Source organism: Gymnogyps californianus, chromosome 17, assembly GCF_018139145.2.
Source record: "Gymnogyps californianus isolate 813 chromosome 17, ASM1813914v2, whole genome shotgun sequence".
NCBI lineage: Eukaryota > Metazoa > Chordata > Aves > Accipitriformes > Cathartidae > Gymnogyps > Gymnogyps californianus.
The window spans coordinates 14,995,043-15,018,289 of NC_059487.1; the positions used below are offsets into that span (position 1 = coordinate 14,995,043).

The following is a 23,247-nucleotide window of genomic DNA, read 5'->3' on the forward strand; positions in this document are numbered from 1 at the left end:
CCAGCCCAAACCCCTCACCTTTCCCACCACTGTCACATTCTCAAAACTCACCCTGCTCCCGTGCCTGCATCCCCCCAAATTCAGCCCTATTGATGCTCCGACCAAATCCCAGCAATGCCCAGCAAAGGATTGCCAGTCAGTCCACGTGCCAGACCCCACAGTGCTGCTCATCTCAGCTATTCATCTTAGCTCGCCCTCCGCGGCCAGAGGACGTAACTCTAGTCGAATAAACAGCTGGGAAGTCAGGACAGAGCAGATGAGCTAATACTGCAGGAGTGATTGGGTTTATATATCAAAACGGACCCAGGAGACTTTCCCCTCTGCACGTCATGGCAATATGCAGAAAGTTTTCAGGCAAATTAGAAGCTGGAGGTATTTTAGGAGTTTGACTGCAAATGGGCCAAGTGGTTTGCTTGCATTTCATGCATGCTATTGTCTGTATAAAATGACCCATACTGCGACAGCTGAGTTTTAATCATCACTAGTAACACTCTGTTGTTTGTGCTTTGCCAGAAAAACAACCTAACATAAAAATGTGCTTATTTCAGTTAAAAAAAGGACAAAAGAAAAATTTTCCTCGAAAAACTATAGTTGAAAAGACATGTAGCCATTTTTTCAGCTGAAAAATAAATATCAGTGGAGAAATACCGACCAACTCTCCCCTAATGAATGTACTAGCAAACTTCCAGGCCTGTCATCAAAGCATGAAATGAAAAAGAACTGGGAAGAAAAGAGTATTTCGGACATGAAAAACATTTAGCAGTCCAGCTTCTGGTTCCAGTAAGATGCTTTTGACAGGAAGGGTTTTAAATTGGAACAAACAGGAAAACGACTATTTTGTTACGAATAGGGACTGTCAGAGGCTTTCGGGGTAGTGCAGGAATTTTCCAGTAACCACAGTCCCCACAAACAACTTGCCTTCTACAAAGTGGCTAGAAAATGAATCAATCACTATTGACTTTCATCTTCTGATTGCTTCACTGGAAGAAAATCAGTCGTACTTAAATAATTGATTAATTACCTTAGTAATTACAGGTAACAAACCTAGCTTCCCTTGCCTCCCTCAAGACATGTAAACAAGGGATATTCCAGTTTTCCAGCCACTTTAGGAGGCAAAGCCAATTTTGTGTGACTCAAGATGACATCGGAGCTGTCACCCACATCTCAGGAGTTGCTGGTACCCTCAGCACGGCCCCAGCAGCGCGGTCCCCGCTGCTCTCGGAGGCGAGGAAGGCTGACAACCTCTTGGGTTTCTTCCTCGGCTTTAACCTGCCCGTGAGCATTACAGGCTGGGAAGCAGAGATCCAGCTCTGTTTTTCTTAAGTCAATAAAAGCAAGAAAACAGAGACACATGAAGTGCTCAAACAGATTAATTAAGTAAATACCTAAGGATGGAGATGGCGAAGAGTTTAAATACACATCTGAGGCTGAAGATCAGCCTCTCTCTTTCATGGGTTGATGAAGCAGCTTGGGAAGTGCAATCCGCTCTGGGTAGTCATTAAAGGGTAAGAGCGCATCTCTGCTACAAACTAGACGGAGTGCTGGAAATAAGCGCTTCGGGGCGGAGAGTCTCGGGTTCAAAGCGTGAGAGTGAGCCGTGGTGGAAGTCACTAAGCCTGTGTTTTTCTCATGCTCACCATCCCCTGCACCGCTGTGTTTTCCTGCTATACTTGAGAGGAGTTCAATGAAACAAAAGATTCTCATCGGGGATTTATTAGCAATACAGTATCATGCTAAAAAAAGCTAAGGCTTAATAGGTTCTCCCACTTGTATTAATAGCATTGACCGTATCACTTTTTGTGCAGCAACCCCTTTGTTTTTGCTCTTCAGTCCAAGGAGAGGATGAAATGAGACCCGTGACGTTCACTTTGATGGAGGCGAGCTGCTGGCTTTCCAACAGTGTAAATAAGGATTCTGTGCCTTTTAAAAAGCATTATTTTTAAAGGAAAGCCCTTTTGAGTGAGGGCTAGAATGGGGTTATTTTCCACATGACCAAGCGTCAAAAGGAAAGCAGCAGCCCAGTCCATGCTCTTATCACCCTCCCCGAGTCACCCACTGGACAGATTTGTCACAAGGTGAAATAAGAGCAAGGCCTCAATTTATTATCATTTTTTACTTGTCCTCCTTAATGCAGTTCCTGCCAGGATGAGTTTGCTGTGGGAAAGTGGAACGAAACCAGGCCTTTCAGTTTGCTGCTAAATGGGACTGGGGGGAGGCTTTCAGGGGGGAGGGAAAATCTTCCTCATTATAAAGGGAAAATGTGCGACGCAGAGTTTTCATCGGATGCTGCCCAGCCTCCCAATTAGGATGGCTGAGACAAACAGTGGCGTTATTATATGTAACTGTTTATCCAGTGTCACTCAGCCATTGTTTATTTTATGAGCATAATTTATCTCTTCTGTTGTGCTACCCAATTTGTTTGCATTTTCAGTCCAGTCGAGTGTCTCTGTTTTATTGTATACATCTTTTGGCCTCCCACCAACCGACTCTCCAATTAAGTTTCCAAGAGTGTCGCACAATGGCCAGGCTCCTCCTGCGCTTCATTTTTCGCATGACGTTTGCGGCCCCTTCATTTCTGCGCTGCCCCTGCTGACTTCCAGCTCCTCAATGGCTCATGGTTTATTCAACAGCAAAGCTGAATTTCTCTTTTCCCTCTCTTTTTCCCCTTCCCCCTCCTCTTTTAAAATAGAGGCTGGTCAATAGGTGCCACTTTGGCAGCTCTGGAGAACAAAGTCCATTTGCAGCAAATCTTCAGCGGTCGTGCCTCCGCAGTGCAAGAGTTTGGTGACCTTGCAGGAACTGAACGCCAAACTGTGGGGCAGCAGCTCAGACGTGGGGCACTCGTGAACTCTTGTGTCTCCTCCGGCCACGAAGAGGACAAAGACTTGCCCTCTATTAGCATGTGTTACCAAAGCTGCATCCATGTATGGCCCTGCTGCTATCGCTCCCCTTGGAGGTGCGAGACGATTCCTCATCCCTGGAACGATGGCATCTTTGGCTTGTCCCTACTCCAAACTTCCCAACCAGTTTTTTCAAGTCTTTTGATCTTCTTGCTTGCAGGTCTGTCTGCAAGGATTAGCTAAAATAAAAAAGTGCTAATCCACATTATGGAAATTCAAATCCTTGCTGCTCCATTAGGTAATTTCAAGGAAGTTTAATGTGGCAAGACTCTGAGGCGAACTCCAGAACAGTGACAACAATTTCTGTGCCTCGCCTCTTCCGTTAGCGTGACAACACTGCAGCAGTAAGAAGCAGCATTTTCCTCCTTATCGTAGCAGGCTCCAGACTATCACTGTTTCTGATGGGGTCCAGCAAAATCCCATTGAGCTCTCAGCCCTGGATTACAGTTGAACGTGGGGTTTATTGCTGCATTCCCACTGAGTCTGCCAGGATTGGGTTTCTAGGATTTCTGCTAGAAAATCTGTACGGTGTCTCACCACCGAACGCCGGAGCTCCACCTGAAATGCCCTTCGTTTGCAGGTTAGCGTCCAGAACTGGGAGTGAGGAACTTTACATGGCCATGGGAGCCACCACGAGGAAAAAACTTGGCAGCCATGAAACCTGGGTTACGTCTCACGCAAGGAAAGCATCCTTTGGCTAAGCGATCTGCAAAGGGGTTTACTGCCCCTCCACCTCCTGTCACTATGAGCTGCTTCAGAAATTCATCGTACTTTAAATGATTCACTCAAGTATCCATTCAGTCCCAGTTCATAGATTGCAGAGCATTTATTACACAGCCATATATTTAGCACTGGAATAGTTCTCAGCAGTTGTAACAGCCCTGTCATCTAAGGAATAAAACAAAGAGCCATTATTCATCAGAAGGGAGACACAGGCTTTATTGTCTGAAGCCATGGCAGAGTTTTTATATCACCGTATCTATTCTTTCAGGCTGTCACACAACTCAGTTCTAAGCTGTTTCAGTGGCAGCCCTGGAAGCCCGAATGCTCCTGTAGCTTCTCATAGCTAACTTACCAGCTAATGTTGTTTTAAACTGACAGCAGGACTGATCCTGAGCACACTGAGTATGGCAGTGACTTAGGAGCGGGAAAGTTAACCTTTCCAGAAAAGCTTGAGGTAGATGTTAGTCTCGGGCTAGGTCAGGAATAAAAGCCATGCAGGGTTATTTAAAGACATGAGGAAGCATGGCTACAAGGAGCAATGGGTGAATGAGCATTTTGGGCACTGATTATATGCAGAAGATCTGGGTTTGGGCTCTGGTCTGATGGCAGAGCTTTGTGTAGACTGTAGGACCCAAGAACACCGAGGTGTGCGTGCCAGCTCTCCTGACCTCACACTGGTGTGGCTCCTGCAGCCCTCCCGTACGGTGTCGTGGTTTGCTTGGTGGGTGTATGTCCAGCATGGAGCTGGAGGAACCAGCCTGGTTCTCTGGATCTAGATACCTGGCGGTTAGTACCTTGAGATGTACTCAGCATGAACCACCCTCCACCCTGCCTAGCATCTGCCTGACTTCCTCTGCCACTCTGGGAAAAGCAGGTCAGGTTTTGGGCCAGAAGACCTCTTCTAACATGCACTTCTGTGGTGCAAATGAGCCCGTTAAATGCAAACAAAGCAGCACCATTCGTAGAACCAACTACCATCACCGTCTCCTCAGGCTTCTGAGAGCGTTTGAGGATCTGCCTGTGTCAGCACAAAGGCAGGGTAAAGAGCGTGCAGAACAGATACCTCTGAGAAGGTGTCGTGCAGGGGCTCTCGCCAGCTGTTTGCGCAGCGAGGCAGACCCATCCTTCCCTTGAATGTCTCCTCTCAGAATAATGAGATGGGAAACTTGAAGACCCAGAATCCTAAAAAGTGGCAGACATTTGAAAAAGAATTGCCCTTTCCCAGCTTTGTAATTTGTTTTAAGGCTGGCAATTACATCTCCAAACCCCCATACGCTCACTTTTCTTCACATGCTCGGAAAGCAAAGGGCACATAACAGACTGTGAACTCCCATCACACTTCTCCCAACACCCGCTCTCCTCCCTGCCGAACAGCCAGCAATCTCCCAGGCTAATTAGCCAAACTGTATTCTGCACATATTTAGCATTTCTGAGTAATTAGGATAATCAGATTTCTCCCCTAATTCTGTACATATACAATATAAGCAGGTGTATTGCCTTTCCCACAATGATATCACAAAAAGTGCGTTGTCTGCCGGAGCTAGGGATGCCAGCCGCCTGTCAGAGCTCATTCTCATCTCACACATGGAAATCTGCTGCTAACGGATTACCAGTAGCCATGGGAAATTAGGAACTGGGTTTGATTTGGCTAAGTAGCCAGTAGTTCAGATATTCATGCAAGCTATCTACATGCACAGTCTTCAAATCTGGCCAGACATCTGGATATTGTCTTCCACCATCCTCCAGGGAAGAGCTGCAGGAGAAGCTCTTCTGCGCTGCAGTTGAACAGGACGTGTTTGGCCCAGAACCTCAAAGGTGTTTTGGGTTCTGGGGAAGGTGCAATAGTCGGCCCAAGACTCAGGACTCAGGTCTTGGTCATTCTCCACGAGGTTAATCAGCCTATGGACCTAGACCTTATCTCTGCGAACCTGTTAGCTGGTAAACACGTACTTGTGGTCTCTGCTGCTTTCAAGGCCTCTAAATGAAGGTCAAAGCCAGTCAGGCCAGGCTAGCTCTTTCTCGTCCTGCTGAGGTGGGTCTTTGGTTCAGGAGGAGTTTTTCCTCCAGCCACCTTCACTCAATAATTCCTTCTCAGGGAAGCAGAAAAGTTTTTTTAAGTGCCCATGACTACATCCTGGTCCTCGGAGCATTTGGATGTGGTGCTTCCACCAAAGTGGGACTGTTTCCCTCTTAATGGAGTATCAAGGGTCCAACATCTCTGAAAGCAGGAAAGGATGCTCCCAAGCCCCACAGCATAAAGTTAGGCACTCCTCTGAGTATCTGGACCATAGCAGTAATATTAAGCAAAGACCCTGCCATGTACCCTCCACAAAAAGACCATCTATCTGCTGAGCTTCATGTAGGGGAAAAATTTGCTTGTAGACCTTATTGAGTACAACTCAATATACTCCCAACACAAAGAACCCATTTCTAATGTGCAGGGCAATGCTCTTATTGTAGTACTGTAGAATAATGTCCAAACCTCCCAAATATGAACAAATCTGAGTAAGACCAGGATTTAGATTCCTCCTGATCTCCGGGTAGGTTAACCGTTCTGGTGCTGAGATTGAGCTCTGGTTACTACAGAGGTAATTTTCAGGTGGAGCTGAAGATAGACAGTGACAAACTGTTAATTGTGGTGAGGCTGTTTATCTGTGATGGATGAACACACCATACAGAGCACTCCATGCAAGGTTACACTCAATATTTTATAAGTTCCGTGTGGGTAATAAAATGCTCCATCCCCTTCTTTAGTGTCCTCTATCTCACCTTCCCTGTTCAGATGAAACAGTGCTTACAGATGAACTATCTCCAGAGAATAGCACTTGGAAAATATAATTCAGCACGAGACACTTTAATGGGTCCAAAGCTGTTGTCAGGGCCACCACCGACACAGGACAGGTCCCTGTTCCCCAGAGAGGCGTCACAGGAGGCATCTTCCCAGGCTTTGTATATTCGCTGTAACTGTGTACTCACCTGAGCACCAGGATTCATTTTTTATTAAGTGTACCTAGCTCTTGAGGAGAAGTATAACCCAACTATCCTCAGTAACACTCAATTCTTGTTCTTTCATATCTTTGACCAGGTGACTGGTTGCCCAAGCGCTCACTAATGAAGAAGAGAGTCTGTCCTGTATCATTCTGACCTACCTTCCTTAGGTCAGCCATGTCCCAGGTCACTCGGGGATGGCACAATGACAGGGAAAGAGACTTGGAGAACTGTGCTCAGCGAACAGATCCTGTTGCAGAGCAATGCCCTCCTACACCTGGGAGACTGAGCCCATGGGCAGCTCTGCAGGGTACGGGATGGGGCGAGCCGGGATGAGGAGCCCTGGCTCACCCTGCTCCAGGCATCCCATCTCCCGGGATCTCATCAGTGGGATCCTCAGCTGCGTTCTTGTCTCCTCTGAGGGCAGTGCCATGGGGAGCAAGTCTGCGTGGTGAGGGGCTGCCCCAAAGTGCAGAAAGGGCACGAAGGCTGGAGCCCACCCACACGCTCAGCCTTCCCGCCCCGTCGCGCTGCAGCGAGACTGCCTGCTGCCGTAATGGGGTGGCAACTCGTGCTCCCACACTTCTGAAAATCAGGGCCTGGGCGGACATCTGTGTGCTTGCTGCATTGGTGCAGAAAAAATACGATGGTGGTCCTGGTTTTCTAGAGTTTTGAGCATTGGATGAAAAAACTGGGGGAAAAAAAAACAAACAAAAAAGAGGGAAGAAAGCAGATATTTTGCTGGCCTGAGAGAGCCTGGAGAGCAGGTGGGAAGCTGCCTGCAGAGCTGGCCAGTCGCTGAAAGGTGGCAAAGGAAGCTGGCACAGCAACTTCTGATGTCTGCCTTCTCCAAGCAGGTGACGAAGACAAGCTGTTGCCTTGATTCCCACAGTATATTTTCATTAAGCCGTGGCAGATGGCAGCAGAGGTCACCGCTTCCACACCATCATCCTTTCAGCCGAAAGGTGTCAGGGAATCCGACATCTCAATTACTAAACCTAGATTCACCCAAACAACATCCAGGATGAAGGGGGAAGGGCGATCAGAAAAGCCGCTCTCCTAATTTCCATGAATCCTCACCTTTGAGAGAAAATCTGGGACGTGCGCTTCCCTGATAAACAACATATTTGTGTCTGACGTCCTGACACAGAAGCAGCTGTGCCGAGAACAAGCCACAGACACCAGGAAAATGGCAATTAAGTCCTTGTGGAAATGAGACCAAAAAGCATCCCTTGGAAAAGACAGTTGATGTTAATGAGCTACAGGGAAGTCAAGGGAGGCGCTTATTGATCTTGCCCCAGCAGAGAACTGCTGCTCGCTCCTCTCTAGTCTGTGAAACCTCAGAACATACAGCAAAATAAAACTTCTGTTCTTCACTTCACAAGGACTTTCAGATGGGGGCCCAGGGCTCAGCTAACCCAGGGAGAAGCCAGAGCAACATCACCATTGACTTTTCTGTGTTCAACATGAAACACAAATCCGACATGCTGGTGAGAACCAGCAATTTTGTTGAAACCCCATCTCAGAGATTTCTGCCAGATATTTCAATCATTTCAGTTTTTCTCATCCCTACTATTACTACCTACTTTCCTATTATTACTTTACTACTACTGATGCCTTACTTTTTACTACCATTAATCCTCGCTTTTGTAATCCCTACTATTATCTCTGGCAAGAAGATGAAATAAGATTCTGACCCTTATCAAAGCTCAATAAACAAGTAAAGCAGAAGTCATTTATTCTTATCCTGAAATCTCACGAACTTTAAGGTAATATTATGACTCTGGAATGATTACGAAATATCTCAGAATGGCAATTCTGCAGGGCATTTATTCATTGAGCTTCCTTCTACAACAAAAATACCCCAAACCACTGGCCTACGAGCAGATGAGTCAACTCAGCAAGGCACTACCCTGCAGCAACACCCAAGCCTCTGCTTTCTCTTTGAGCACTTCTCCCCTTAAACCCCAACACGAGCTGGGTTTGGGGAAGACACGATGACATCAGAGATATTTGGAAGATGAGAACTTCCAGAGTGCACAACTTCAAAGAAAAGAAACACCACCAAACCAGCTTCTTTTTAGTGAGACTTTTCAGCTTTTTTACAGAAGCTTGAAAACACTTCTGAAAAGTTCAAAATATTTGGGGTTTGGCACAATAACCCCCCCCATCATTTTCAGCAAACATTGCTAAATGCCAGAGTATTTTCACTTTTTTGCCCAGAAATGCCTTTTTTTCCCCTCCTCGTGTTCTGGAGACGGGGAATGGGAGAAGAATGCGCTACTTTTGAGACAAAAGTTTCCACTTTGTTGAAAACTCTCTTTCTACCAAACTTAAACACAGAGACACAACCTGTGCAGTTAGGTGTGCTCATCACATCTACTGCAGTCCAGGAGGAGTGGGGACAAAGGGAACCCCACAAGCGTAAGGACATTAAATCACAAATTATCTCTGATTTTTTTTTTTTTTTTAATAAGAAAGAAAGGTTCAGTTCTACTGACCTCAAACCAAATGTTTTGTTAATGGGAAAAGGGAATGCTACAGCTGGGGCACTTACTGCTCGCTAGATCACATGCATTTTCTTAAGTGCTCGAAAAGCGATGGGCTATTCCAGGGTTTTCCTGGAGGAAAAGCGATCACAATCTGGCCTTTGTTATCCAGTTTGTTCTCCAAGAGTTCCTACTGGAGGGCCCCTGGAGCAGATTCTTGGAAGAGCTCCATTTTGCACCCCAGCCAAAATGATCCGAGTTTCCGTATATTATTAGCACACAATGGAGCAACGTCAGCTCCCTTAACCCCACACCGGCCATGGGGTGAGGTTCCCCCCTCGGGGGAAAACTGGCTCTTTCTCTTCTTGCATGGCCCTGGTGGTCAGAGAGAGGGAAAAGGGGAAGGCAAAGGAGCAGAGAGTGGCCGGGAGAAATCAGAGAGCGGTCGGGCAAACATACTGCGTCAGCTGAAATAAAGCCCCGGTTCTCCAAGAAGAGTTGACTTCAATACCACCCTCCCCTCAGCTGCTTTTTGGCTTGGCTTTTGCCAAATTTCATTCCTGGTCTGAATGGGTTTGGTTAGAGGACACAAAGAAACGTGGTTCCTGTGAGTCATTTGCAATCTCCGCCACCGCGATGGGAAACGCGGATGTGGGCTGCCGCGCACGGCGCGATCTGCGGCGGGGCACGTCTGAAACACATACCCCAAGCTCCTCTTCCCTTGTGCTGCTCTTGGGCTTACACCACTGTGCTACAGCAGGACCGGCTCCAGCTGCTCAGGAAAAAGAAAAAGAAAAAAAAAAAGAAAAATCTCGTGCAAAAATTCAACTTTTTGTAAGAAAAGCTCCACAACTCCAAAATTAAAAATGTTCGCCAGCACAGCAAACATTTGCCAGCACATTTTTGATTTTTTGCCAAAATATTCTGGCCAAAACTTGGGAGAAAAACTCAGAATTGTCTATGGAAAGCAGATACTTCTCATGAAAATATTCATTTAGTCAAATCCCCAGGTTTCTACTGAAAGTCAGCTTCAGTGGAAAATGCTGACGAGCTCTATTATTGGCACAGCTTTAATTTTCCTTTGTCTGGAACAGACACGGAGAAGACAGCATCTGTCAAACGTAGTCTTTAGACTTACGTTATTATTTAGCCTGGAGTATTGTTCGAGGACTTCAGGAAAGGTTCAAGCCATCACGGTGCTGGGTGCTGTGCATATACACGAAAGACAGCCCCTTCCCTAGAGGGATTATAATTGAAGCACAAAACATGGAGGAGATAAACAGCTGGGGAGAGCCCAAGGTAATTTCGGAGGGGTCCCGAGCAGCGTGATGAGCGAAGGGACGCTGCGCTTCCCCTTGCACCTGCTCTTGCCTTGAACGCTTCGTGCTCAGCCGTACCGCAGCTGTGTGAGCTCAAAGCTCCCTCAGGAGACGCATCAAACTGCCCCAGCTCCGGAGGCAGCTGCAGAGGAGGGGAGAGACGGGTCCCGCTCTCCCCACCCTGCCTCCAGTTCAAAATGTCCCTGGGATGGAGAGGAGAAAGCCAAGAAAGGCATCTCCGCAGCCTCCAGCTGCTGCAATCCTGCTTGCTCCTTACCTTGGATAGAAAGATGCTCTACCACCCTCAGTCTTGCAGCCCACGGGTGCCGATTCGATCGCGCCCACCTATTTTAACTCATGCTTTTTTTTTGCCCAGATCCTGCCTTGCCGCGCAATCCCACCTGCCTGTCTGCCACGCTCCCCTTCCTCCCTCACCCCCTGCTCGCTCTTCATCGCTTTATGCCCCGATCAAACTGACACGATCGCTTTAGTTACGAGAGAGTAGTTAGAGAAGGATCTGTGCTAGTCTCAAATAGTTTCCAGAACTGGTCACCCCCTTCTGTAAGAGATTAAAAAGGCATCGCTGAGAAGGGAGTGAGGGAGAAAGAGAGGATGAGAAAATAAATAAATAAAGGTATATAGTTACTTTTGGTTAGTCTCAATATGCAGTCTTGTCCCAGGGTGCCTTGTTCTGCGCTTATTTGAAGTATTAGTCACTTTTTCCATTAGAAGCTCTTATTCTAGGGGGATTTATAATGTATCTGTAAAATTGTCTCCAGGCTTTGCTTGGCATCTGAGCTCTCAATCCACGGACAGAATGTAAAGAAACTACAGTTGTTTGATTTATTGGGACAGAGCATGGGGAGAAAGGGAATTTTTCCATGCTCGGTGGAAATAAATTCACATAGTGCCTTCAGTGCACAATCACTTACTGCTCCAGAAAATACACCGTTTGGGTGCATTCTCACGCTGGCAGAGAGGAAAGAAGCAAATCAATGATTTTTTAATATCTCCCTGCCCGAGACCCAGCCCTCATTTGTGGTTTCTCACCACGACCCACCCAGTCCACAGTCCCGCTGGGTGCGACAGTCTCTGTCATACCACTCGGGTTTAGAAATCCTGCCCTTGACAAGCCTTTTTCAACCCTAATTTCTACAAGGGACATTTCTTAACCCTCTGCAGAGGCTCTCTCACAGAGTCCTGATTTTTTCCTGGGGAGGCCTATGACTCGTTTAAGCTTTGCTCATGTTTCTTAATATGCAACTGCCCGACGGCTGGGAGGGATGAGCGAAGGGCTGGCAAGCTGCTGTAGGTAACATCAGCACCTGAATGGCAGAGGGGTTCAGGCAGGTGACAGGGAGGTGACAACACCCTTGGGGTGCACAAACTCTGGGCTACAAACACCCCATCACCTTGCTGCCGGTCCTCCTCTATGCCATGGCTGAGGATAAGCTCATCTGCAGGGTGGCCCTGACCTGGGCCAACGTTCGCCCAAACTTCTGCTGAAGACAGGGATGGGTCGGGAAGAGGGGAAGGATTAGGGACAGCGACACACACCGGGATCAGGGGGAGGGAGAGAGCCAGAACCTTCTCGCAGCCTCCCTGCAGCACTGATCGGCAAAGCAAGAGCCTAATGTGGACGCTTCAAGGAAACAATAACCTAAAATTGGAACGTGGCAAATTATTTATTCAAACTACAGCCTTCCCTCCCCCCTTGATTAGCAAACCGCTGGGGAGTCAGCCCTGATCTTCTTCAGACAGGCGCATACGTCTCTCCTCCTCTATCTCCGCCACGAGCGCTCAGCCCGTGGGGGGCTGAAGATCTCGTTGGTATTCGCATTGTGTAGCAGCTCCTTGAATTCACACGTTGTTCTGCTCTCCGACTGGATCACAAACTTTTTCTTTGGGAGCATACACTGCAATGATGAATATGTTTGTTTTCTGCCTTTTTTTTCCAGGGAAACGTTTAGGCTGCAGCGTGCAAACACTTCCCCACACACTCGCTCAACTACTTGCACCTAATAATAAAACAATCTCGACGAGGCATTGCAACTCGAATTCCTAATTTGATTTTTTGACGAGGGGTTGTTTTGTGTTTCCATTCATCGTTTATAAAAAGCCCCAGTGAAGCCTTGAGGAACAGACATGAGAACATGTACGGAAACACAGGGGTCTGCTGCAAAACTGAAGTGGGAAATCCCAGCGCTGAAATCCTCTCCCCGTTTAAGTCAGAGGCAAAACCTCCACAGGCCACAGAGGAGCCAGGATTTCACCCCTGGGACTTCGGTAGTGGGAGACACGGAGCTTGGCGACATACAGGGAAGGCTGTGAAGGGTTCAAAGTATCAAATGAAGCAGAGCAGAGACATGAGAGGAACAAAGGAAGTTCACGTCATTATAATTTATTGATGATCTTGGCCTGATCACTTCAGTGTTTTGTCTTAGCAGAACCCACCCTGAGCGGCAGCGAGTCCTGCAGGTCACCTGCCCGTACTGATGTGGAAGTGACGTGACGATTTACAAAGTTTGCTTAAGAATATAAAAAAATAAAATAAAAAAGCACCAGGCTGGATCTCACCCTCACCCAAGCACTTGCTGGGAACCGGCCAGGATCTCCTGACCTCACCCCCATCGGAGCACAGCTCCAGGAATTCCCTCACCATAGTTCACATTTTTCCAGCTCCACCAATTCACCCAGCAAGTGCCATGGGAAATCGCTACGGCCGAGGCATCCAAACTTGCTTAAGAATGAGCCAAACTGATTCTTTTCTTCAAGGAGGAGGGTCTTAAGGAAAATAAAATGCTGGGGGTTCTTTGTCCCTGTATCTTGGATACAAGAAAACTCCCACGCTTGTCAGAAATAAGAACAGCACCAGCAGCTCATGGCTTTTTCTCTTTCTTATTTTTTTTTTTCCCCAGTGTGTGTGAGTGTGTGCTTTAAAGCAGGATGACATAGCGATGGGTTTAAGAGACAGTGAGTGTTGAGATGCCCATTTCTAATGTAATACAGGGTACAGCTTCTTTCTTCTGTGATCACGGGTGAAAAATCAAAAGAAATAATCCAGGAGACTAAATACACTCCCCAGCCATTCAGCCCGCTCATAAATATGCCTAGCGAGACGCTTTGTGCAAGAAAACCCCACCACTTCTATCCTGTATTTTGTTCAACTACGAGTCAAATCTTCCATCCGCATCTTCAATTGCCCTAGCCGGAGTTAGCAGGGTTGCATTCCCACCCTCTTCCCCTTCAATTTTAGGCTGATGGTTTACATTTGAAAACCAGCAGGTTCCTTCTCATGAGAGGTTCTCTCCCACCTTCAGCAAAGTGCCCGCTCACCGTCCCTTCGCAGAAAACACGCTGCTGTCACCGTACGCAACTCCAAAACAAAGAGTTTTAACTAGACTCACCCCTCGGCACTAGCTTACTGTTCAACACAACTTAGCCGGAAGCCTGCCCTTTCCTGCATGCTGCTAGTGCTCCAAAATAAAGCAAATTTGGAAGAAATAAATGAAATTAAATACATAGCTGCTGTCATTTCCTTTTTAAGGCTCGAGGAACCCTGGAGCCCATTAGCTATTGACAAGAAGGGGACCCTCCAGATCCAGGCTGGATGCACAGACACTCGGGGAACAACCAGACCTTTGTTTATCATCTTATCATGTACGCAGATGTCATGAGGACGAGGAACCTGTGCCCATCAGGGTCCACGCTTTCTGCACACCGGGAACTTTATTCCTAAATAAATATATGTATATTTATAAGCACATTCTATCTAAGCACTTCATCCCGAGGAGGTTTGAAGTAATTCCTTCCAAGCCAGCACGAACCCCTCCCGTGCGGGCGCGCAGGGTGGGATACAGGCGAGCCCTTTCTTGCAGCTGCACATGAGAGAGGCTGAAGGTACTGGTGGGTTTCGGCACGAATGAAGTTTGGTTTGGTTTGCAACATCGCCACCGAGCCCGCCGGGACTCCTTTCACGGAGTGATTTTTTTTTTTTCTTTTTTTTAGCTGTATTTTATAAGCACAAACTTATGAATTGAAAACTTCTCCCCCCCCCAAGCGTTTCTCCGAGTTTTAGGCATCGCTAAATTCCCCCGCGCAGCAAAGCGTCCCCGGAGCGCAGCCTGCCATCCCTCCACCTTCCTCCTCCGAGACGAACTTGAGGAGGGACCGGAGCCTTTACCGGCCCCGGGCCAGCGGCCACCGAGGCGCTGGGGGGGGGGGGGGCCCTTTTGTCCCCGTCCCAGGGAGCCGGACCCCCCGTTCTCCGCCGTCCCCTCACCCCGGAGCGCCTCCACTTACCAGCTGCAAAGTGCAGAGGAAAATGAGGGTGCAGCGCCCGGTGCAGCATCCCATGGTCCCCGAGCAGCGGGGGCAGGGGCAGCCCGGCTCGCCGCGGCCCCGCCGCCGCCCTGGGGCTCTCCGCGCCCCGGCCCGCAGCTGCCGCTCGCCGCCGCCGCCGCCGGGAGCGGGGAGGGAGGGAGGAGGGAGGGAGGTCGGTCGGTATGTCGGTCGGTCGGTCGCGGCGGCTGCCGGAGCCCCTCCGGGAGCCGGGGAGGAGGCAAGTGGGGCCACAGCTTAAAAGGGCAATGCCCCGACGGCGGCTGCCGTCCCAAATGCGGGCAGGGATTGCGGGGCGGGGGCTCGCTGCTGCTGCTGCCGCCGCCGGGATTCGCACCCCCCCGCCCCCCCGGGAGCCCTGGCAGGCGTGGTGGGATGCTCCCGGTCCCCCGGCCAGAGCCCTCCCCCGGGAGGCTGAGCCAGGCAGCGCAGCGCAGCCGGGGGCAGCTCCTCTTCCCCCGGCGAGGGCTGGTGGGGCGGCCCCTGATTTTTTTTCCTTGATGGGACGCTTTTCCCCAGGCGGTGCTGGCTCTGCCGCTGCCCGGGGGTGCCCGGTATGTGCCGGGGCAGAGGGGTGTGCTGGACAGGCAAGCTGTGTATACAGGACATAGAGCCTATAGGGCATCCTAGGCGATGGGAATCAGGAGCTCCTCTCCCCCTTTCACATATGCCCATCACCTTCCTCCCCGTGCAGGTGCTGGCATGCTTACCCTAAAAATCATGAAGCCTAGAATTAAGCTAAAATACAATGGTTCTTCCCATAAAATTTGTCAGTGAGAGTGCACATGGAAGACAAACTCAGAAAGGGGGATAAGACAAGGAATTCTTTAAAATGCACATTTGTGGGTATTTTAAAGTGTATACCCAGGCTTGTGAATGAATCACAGCTGACTAGTAGCAGAGTAGGGGAGCATCCCTCTTCTTCCAAGAAGAGCTTCTACCTGAGCACCATCTAGGAACCACTCACCATACCCTGCATCTGTAGAAAAGGAAGTTAGTCTACTTCAATTGCAAATCACAGAGCAAATCCACAAGCACACAACCACCTCCTTTATGTGCCTGAGTCCTTCACATTGCCTCCTCTCCAGAAGGAGCAGCAGGGTCCAGAAGACGTGGGATCATGTCGGCCCTCCCTGCCGTACACGTTTCTGGTCGGCCCGAGGAGCAGGTCACACACCACGCGCTGTGATTGGGACAGACTTGTTGCGAAGCTCAACGCAACGGGATAAGAAGCTTTGGGAGAGACTCATCTGATGACAATGTCGTCTCTTTGCAATCTCCAGTGACTCCAACAGCTGCCCGACAGTTTGCTGTGTTACTCTCAGGCTGTTCCTTCTTCCTCTGAAGTAAGCCAGGGTTTTGCTTCTGCCTGCAAAGCAGGGTGCGACTTCGTACCGTGAGTGACCAATTCTGCTTTCCTTTTAAATAAGCGTGCCACGCTGCTTGTTACAGTGATGTGAGAAGGAGATGGCAGCTGAAATGATAGAAGCTCTATCATTTTACTCAAGGAAAGCATTGCCTGACTATACCCCAAGGAAGCAGGATTAGTTCTAAAGTGCTATGAATGTTAAAAACCTTATATTAACAACATTATTGTTATTCAAATCAGCCACAGGGAGAAACAGAACAAACAAACAAGCAAACTCTGAATACCTAAGATTAGGAGACAGACTCTGAATTGATCACAAATCCTACTGGTTGTAAATGGTAAAGTATATTGATTATCTGACCTGTGCACTGTGCATAACCAGGGCATCAATTAATGCAGTCAGATACAATAAAACACATTTTATTATAGGTGAAAGGAATACACCCAGAGAAGAAACCAATTTACTTCACCCAGAAAACTGTGGACTGAAGAAGGTTCGGCAGTATTTGTATTCCCAGGAAGGTGGTTTTTGGATGGCAGAGGCAATAGGAACAAAGAGCAGTTTATTTTTTAATGAATGCAGATGAAACATTCCTTACAAACTGCATAGGGAGGTCTCACTCTGCACCGCAGGGTCAGGCAACCTGACATCAGAACTAGAACAGGAGCTCAAGTCTGCTGAAAGCAGGCTGGGCTTAGGCTGGTTTGTGTTACGTGCTCTGGAAACTGCTGGGAACAGCATGGGAAAGGCTGGGATGCAGCCGTGCAGGTTAGTACCTGGCCTTTGTGCCATTGCTTAAGGTTTCCTGCATCTCTTGTACTGCCTCCTGCTTCTACAAACCTCCCATAAGCACAGCTATTTTCCAACTCGGTTGTACTACAAAGGAGACATCATGTGAAACAGCAAAAGGTATTGCTGCTGAAATACTAAGTTTGACATAAACAGGATTTTTTCCGCCTGCACTTTTATCTTGATAAGCTAAGTAAAAGGCAACCATGTGTTGGCTGGAACTACACACGCATCTGAAAGAAAACACACTGACTCTCCTTAGCTTATTAAGAAGGGTGGAACCACAGGGATAATGTAACCTGTATTTCAAAGAGAAAGACTCAAAAATCCCAGAGCCTGATCTTATAATCTTCATTCGTATGATTTCTTATCTGCGTTGGTATAGCAGGAGGCCTGGACACAGAGGGGATCTGCCTTTAAGCATCCAAGTAGCCTCAGTGGTTTTAGTGGGGCTACTCACATGTCGAAAGTTGGACACTTGCTTCAGTACGGCGGTCTCCAACCTTTTTTGATTACGGACACCAGTGGAGGTGCACTGAGTTTGAATCTCCTGACAACAGGCTTGGTTTTTTGGTTACTCTTTGCAGGCCAATTAAAAAGTCTCCTGCAGACCTCCAGAAAATCCTTTACTTCCGTGACATGAAATATTAACTTAGCTGAATTTGGACCTAAGTGAATAAAACACATAGAACTTAGATCCTAATGAGGTTTATTTAATTAGCAGGTGGATTAACAAGGCACCATTGGATGAGGCAGCGCAGAGGCTGCCAAAACACAGTGCCATCACTGATGTGCAATATACCACCAGTGATCCCCCATGTGCCGCTGTACACATCTACCCTGAGAGTTTAACTCATAAAATCAACTACAACTTTAAATTAGCAAAAAAGAAAGAAAACCAAAATTGCTCATCAGTATCCTGAATTTTTTACTTCCTGGAGTATAACCTCATCCTCAGCTTTGGATGGGCAGAATGTTGCTTCAAGAGTCCAGTCTGGATGTCAGGAAGGATTTCTCCTGATTAAGGGGTTTGGGATGGGGTCTGGGGGATTCTCAGCAGGGACATTGATCCCTGATGTGTGTACACAGAGCGAGGCAATCACAGGCAGCTCCATCCCCCTCCATCAGACAGCCATCAGGAGAAGACCAAGAAAAGGGAACTGGTCAAGCAGTCATTATTGCAGTCCTCTCCAAATGCTGCACCACAGGTATGTTTAAGAGACCCTGGTTGTTTTTTCCTCCTTTAATTCCTGAGGATGCCCCTTCACTGTAAGATCCTGATGCACATGCTGGTCATATCCTGACTTCATGGAGGGAATGAAATCCAGTTGGGAATCATCCTCAGGTTCAAATGATGCTCCAGAGACTGTATGTCCCTGTTCTCAGCCAGTGCTTGAATGAGGAACCTCTTGCCATCCAAATTTGTTGTGCTGAGGGGGTTGCACGGATCCAGCTGCACTGCTAGGGGGGATTAACCTGAGAAAACAGGACCTTGTTATCTCTTCTTCCTGGCTGATTACATCCAAATTACTTCAAGAAGTCACAGGTTTACTTCAGAAGAACTCAAGAAGCAAAGTTAGCAAGCTTGAAACAAAGCAGCAGTATCTTACCACAGCTTGTTATCTCTCATATCTACAGCCTCCTCGCTCTGACAGATCAAGATGAGCAATAGAGGCTAAAAGTATTAGCTGGGGACATGTCTCTTCACAGCCCAAACCCTGTAATTGTCACAGCTGCTGAAAGCTATAGATGGTCTCACATCCCACGATACACGTGGGGTGCATTATTCCGCTCGGTTCATTTACATTCACCTCCTCTCCATTTTAATAAACCTCATCTGGGTCACAGTGCCTTTACAGATGTCTGATCAAACACAGTGGTGTCAGAGTACTCCAACCTTATCAATGCCACATCCAAAAGGCAAAACGTGCCTGTCCCAGTGCTTTATGGCCGTACGAGCTAATCAGCCAGCCTGCTCCCCTCCTTCAGGGCAGACAGCAGCCTTCCCAAGGTGGCATGTCACATCATATTTCTCTATCACAAATTAGAAGTAAAACCCGCTGCCAGTCGTCTGACTGATAGCAGCTTTCCACTGCGCGCAGCAGTATTTCGCAGGGGACACATTCAAAACGATCAATTGGAAAGTCTTCACGTAAGAGCTGGGTGAGCTGTGAAGCTTCCTGCCGCAGGACACTATGGATGCTTAAAATGTATATGGGTACAAATGGATTAGGATAAATCATCTTCCTGGGTGGGAGGAGGAAAGGGCACTAGCCTCTGCCCTGTTTCCTCAAAAGAGTAACGTTGGATGCAGTGACAGGACCTAACTGCTGGTGACCAGCGGTTGCCACCGCTCACCTTGGGCAGCCAGGTCTGGCTATAAGAACTGGATTCCGTGATATTTCTGTGTGTCTTACTGAAGTCTTTTTACATAGAAAAGGATTACTGAACCAGCTAGAGAGAGAGATCATTAAAAAAAGGGCAAGGACTTTTGACCTTCTAATATTAAACTTCTAATTTTTTAAACCTCCCATTACCCTGGGGTAATAACTAGAGAGTTGTTACAGAGCTCAGCTGCTCTGGGACTGAAGCCAGGTGAAGCCAAGATGATCAACGTAGAAGACCTAAGAGAGGTGGCAATAGAACAGACATGTCTTTCTTCTCTCCAGAGGGACCAGAGAGGCAGAGAAGCCCAAACTGAGCAGCACCGTAGTGGTACACCCTCAGCAGGCGATGTCCAAAGGAACGACACTCTTCCCCTCCTTTTGCAGCCTAGTGAATACATTGCAGAGAAAAACAGCCCTGCGAGAGCAAAGCACAATGTTTTAAAAATTGTTCTCATCACTACACAAGAAAGGAAACAATCTCAATGACTTCTATGCTTTGAAATGGTTCCCCAGCAGCCCAGGGCAATCTGTAAAATTTATCAGAACTGGTGTGTGAAATCTGTCATTTTCTCTCTGATCCCTGTGAAGTCTTGGATGTTGGGGGGGGCGGGGGGGAAGGCGGCTCCTAATCAGGCTTTTCGGCATTTCTACACCACCGTCATCTACATTCCGCATTTGTAATTCCCTAATATTAACTTGCTGAGCTGCACAACAAATTCTCCTCACTCTTTGATGAGCAAGTGGAGGATGGCAGAGGTGGAAGGCAGATTCACTAAGCTCTCCGGTATGTCAGAATAATAGCAAGGTGAACAATTTGTCCACATCTAGCGGATACAGCTACCTCGTTTGTATGATCAAGGGCTTGTACGGAGGAAACATGACTGGTATCGTTCCTCCCCTGGATCAAACACATAGGCACCCATTTACTGCCACGGTGGAGTCAAGGTTCAAATTCACACTTTTACAGCTTTAATAAGATGCCTTGACAATTCTGCCATAACATTCCACAAGCAACCTTTCAAATAACTCTTCTTCTACTGCTCCATGACTATAAAGGAAAAACAGAGAGACAGAAACACCCTGGAACCTGCCAGCATTTTTGTTAGTCTGAGGGGGGTGCCTTGTGCCACGGACCGTCACCTCACCTGAGCAGCAGCACTGAGAGCCTCCCTCATTCACTGAAATTCCCAGTCTGTCGTATTTACAACCTGGAGACCAAGAACATGAAACAACTACTGAACTACTCTGGGAAGAGCTGCTCAAATTAGGGTCATGTCAGCTCTGGGGATTGCATGTCAGCGTTCATGGATAAACGGCACAGGTGCTTTCATAGGCACGGCCTCGAGTGGAGAGGAGGGAGTGCCCGAAGGGTTAATTCACGCAGGAAAAGCAAGCTGTCACAGCTGACACCCCAGCATCTCAGCCCATGCAATCTGAGTAGCTGGCATGATTGCAGCCACATTTCCAGCTGCAATTTCCCTAGGCGGTGTGACCAAGAAGTAATTCAATGCAGCTGCCAAGGCCCCTGGGTATTGATACCAAGTGATTATTCAAGGTTTCCATGCAACAGTTGCATTTCTCAAATGATATGACAAAAAAAGAGCCGAAAGGGTGAGAGCAGCCTCCAGTTTTGGGCAGTGGCTTAGGGCGCTCTCGTTTAGACAAGCTGCTTCCCCATTTGCTTAGGAATCATTTTTTCCTCTCAAATCATTACGAACCTCCCCAAGCCAATTTAACAAGTCTCGTGACACGATGGAGAAGAAATCAGTAACAAGCTTCTTTTAGCGTCTTTCGAAGGACATCTACAGCAGTGCGTGCCCGAGTGTACAGCGTCAGGGGCCGGCGTGTATGAGCACTGCCCCGAGGTAGGTGGTATGAAATGTGCAGTCCGAAGCTATTCAAACACATGCGTACACAAAACAGAGCTACTTTTCTGCCATGTTTTCAGTGATATTCTTTCCAATCCCAGTCAGTGAGAGCTAATATGTATTAAGAAGTCAGCAGTGTCAGGTGCCACCAGGCTGAAGGAGCATTTTTTACACACATTTACTTGAGAAAGAATTAATTGCCTTGGAAATAAGCCACTTGAACCAGGCTCCCAAAGGTCATTCTGAATATCCACAGAGTAGATACAGGCAGCTAGCAGCACTTCCAGGCTTTTTCATCCTGCCCGGACCATGCTAGATGGCCGCTTTGATAGCTTTGATTGACAATGATACAAACTGTGATGTGACACACACGTATGTGACATTAACACAAAATTAAAGCTGCATGTAGTAATAGCTGCTTGTTAAATAAAAGCTTTTGCTTTTCTGTTTGATGTTTTAATATCAGAGGCAAGGCTTCCCGCTGCCTCATATGAAGACTGTCCAAATTTTGTCTCATTCCTAAAATGAAAAAAACGTGCATAGGCAGAAGGTCTGATGGGGGTCTCTAAATACAAGTAGCTGCTTAAGCTTTTCTTCAGCTCTAGCTATGAAGTGGAGAAACATAATGAGAGGATGTCTTCGTAACCTGATTGATAGCAGGAATGCAGGCATTAAAATGCACTCCCAGCTGCATGGAGGAGTGGGCACGGTGAGCTCAAATCAGAAGTGAATTTCCTATAAATACGCAGTGGAAGGATGGGGGCTGATCACTCTCCTGATCTTATCTGTGCTTTGAAGAGCTGGACATGAAATTCAGCGCCGGAGGCTGTGGTGTGTGATCCATAGTGTGGGCAGGACTCCTTCATTTAGCTGTAGGACTAAACTCCTGCCTAAACTCTAGCTTCTCTTGCCTGACCACCAGTAGGGCTGTACTGGTAACTAGATGTAGTTACAGATTTTGCCAGGGTCAAGTTAACTGAGGAAATGTATCAGAAAAGCCCTTACACACGGGTTTCTCAGCTAAAAGGAAGGACAAAGTAATGTTCCCTTGTACAACGAGAGGGAAGTGATTATTTTATTAAGTCCATGTGGCATTTCTATAACCTAATGGCAATATTCATTGTGGCTGGGTAAGGTTGCTATGCTGTGGCTGCCAAACGCAATGAATATCAATAACCCTGCATGCTATAATAAATAAAAAAAATCTTATTTATTCAGCATAATAAATAATAATAAAAAATAAACATTTAATAACAAGTGATGTTTCATCCCATGGCAGAAAATATTTCACACATTTCTAGTATTTTTTTATGTGACATAATGTTAGTAGGAATGAGCTTCTGTCAAGATTTACAAAAACAAGACACCCCCTGAAGTCACTCTGAGTTCTCAAGCCCATTAAGTTGAAAATGAGATCGAGTCTTTGGTGGCTCAGGTGACAACCCGCTTACGGTTCACAGGGTGCTATTCAGAGCATGCAACACACAGAAGTACCACAAAACCCTCCAAGAAAAGGGTGTTATCACATTCCCATCAATTAATGAGACTACTCATGGAGCTAAAAGGGCTGAGTTCGGGGTTTTATTAGTATTCACACAGTTATAGTTACATAAGTCATAAGTAATGACAACGCCGAACTTGAATGGTGACATTTATCATGCAAACAGGTCTATTCCTTGCTCCTCGCTCTTCGCATTTATTAAATAGATTTATCTAACAAGGGTATCTACGTTTCTTTTTGTTCCCCCTCAATTTAAGCGTTGTGACATCCTGCACATTACTCTGATATAGTGGCTAATCTCAGGTGTGTTGGGAGAGAAAAAGGCAATAAAAATCCACGGCTTCTCAGTCCACGACAAGTGCTGCTAGTACCGAGTACTGGATTCAGCCCACATAGGTGTTAATAAACAAGTCAAAATAGGGGTTTGTCGTTTCTCTTTTTCCATTAATATTTGAAGCTCATGCTGTCAGCTATTCCAGAAGAGAATTTTTCAGGTACTTTTGTGCACTTTAAACTGAGTGGTAATGCCACTGCATTTATGTCAGGACTGCAATATTTAATAGCCAAAATCA

At 47.3% G+C, this 23,247-nt stretch overlaps 1 protein-coding gene across 2 annotated transcripts in view; it reads right to left on the reverse strand.

The window, feature by feature from the left end:
• NKAIN4 (sodium/potassium transporting ATPase interacting 4) overlaps nucleotides 1-14,991 on the reverse strand; it is a 54,103-nt gene extending 39,112 nt beyond the window's left edge. Inside the window, exon 1 of one of the 2 annotated variants that reach the window (XM_050907167.1) lies at nucleotides 14,722-14,991. In XM_050907167.1, coding sequence (XP_050763124.1) covers nucleotides 14,722-14,775 — 54 coding nt within the window. In that variant the 5' untranslated portion in view covers nucleotides 14,776-14,991. The remainder of the gene's footprint in view (nucleotides 1-14,721) is intronic. The other variant, XM_050907166.1, reaches the window with a different exon arrangement.
• Nucleotides 14,992-23,247: the final 8,256 nt, after the last annotated feature.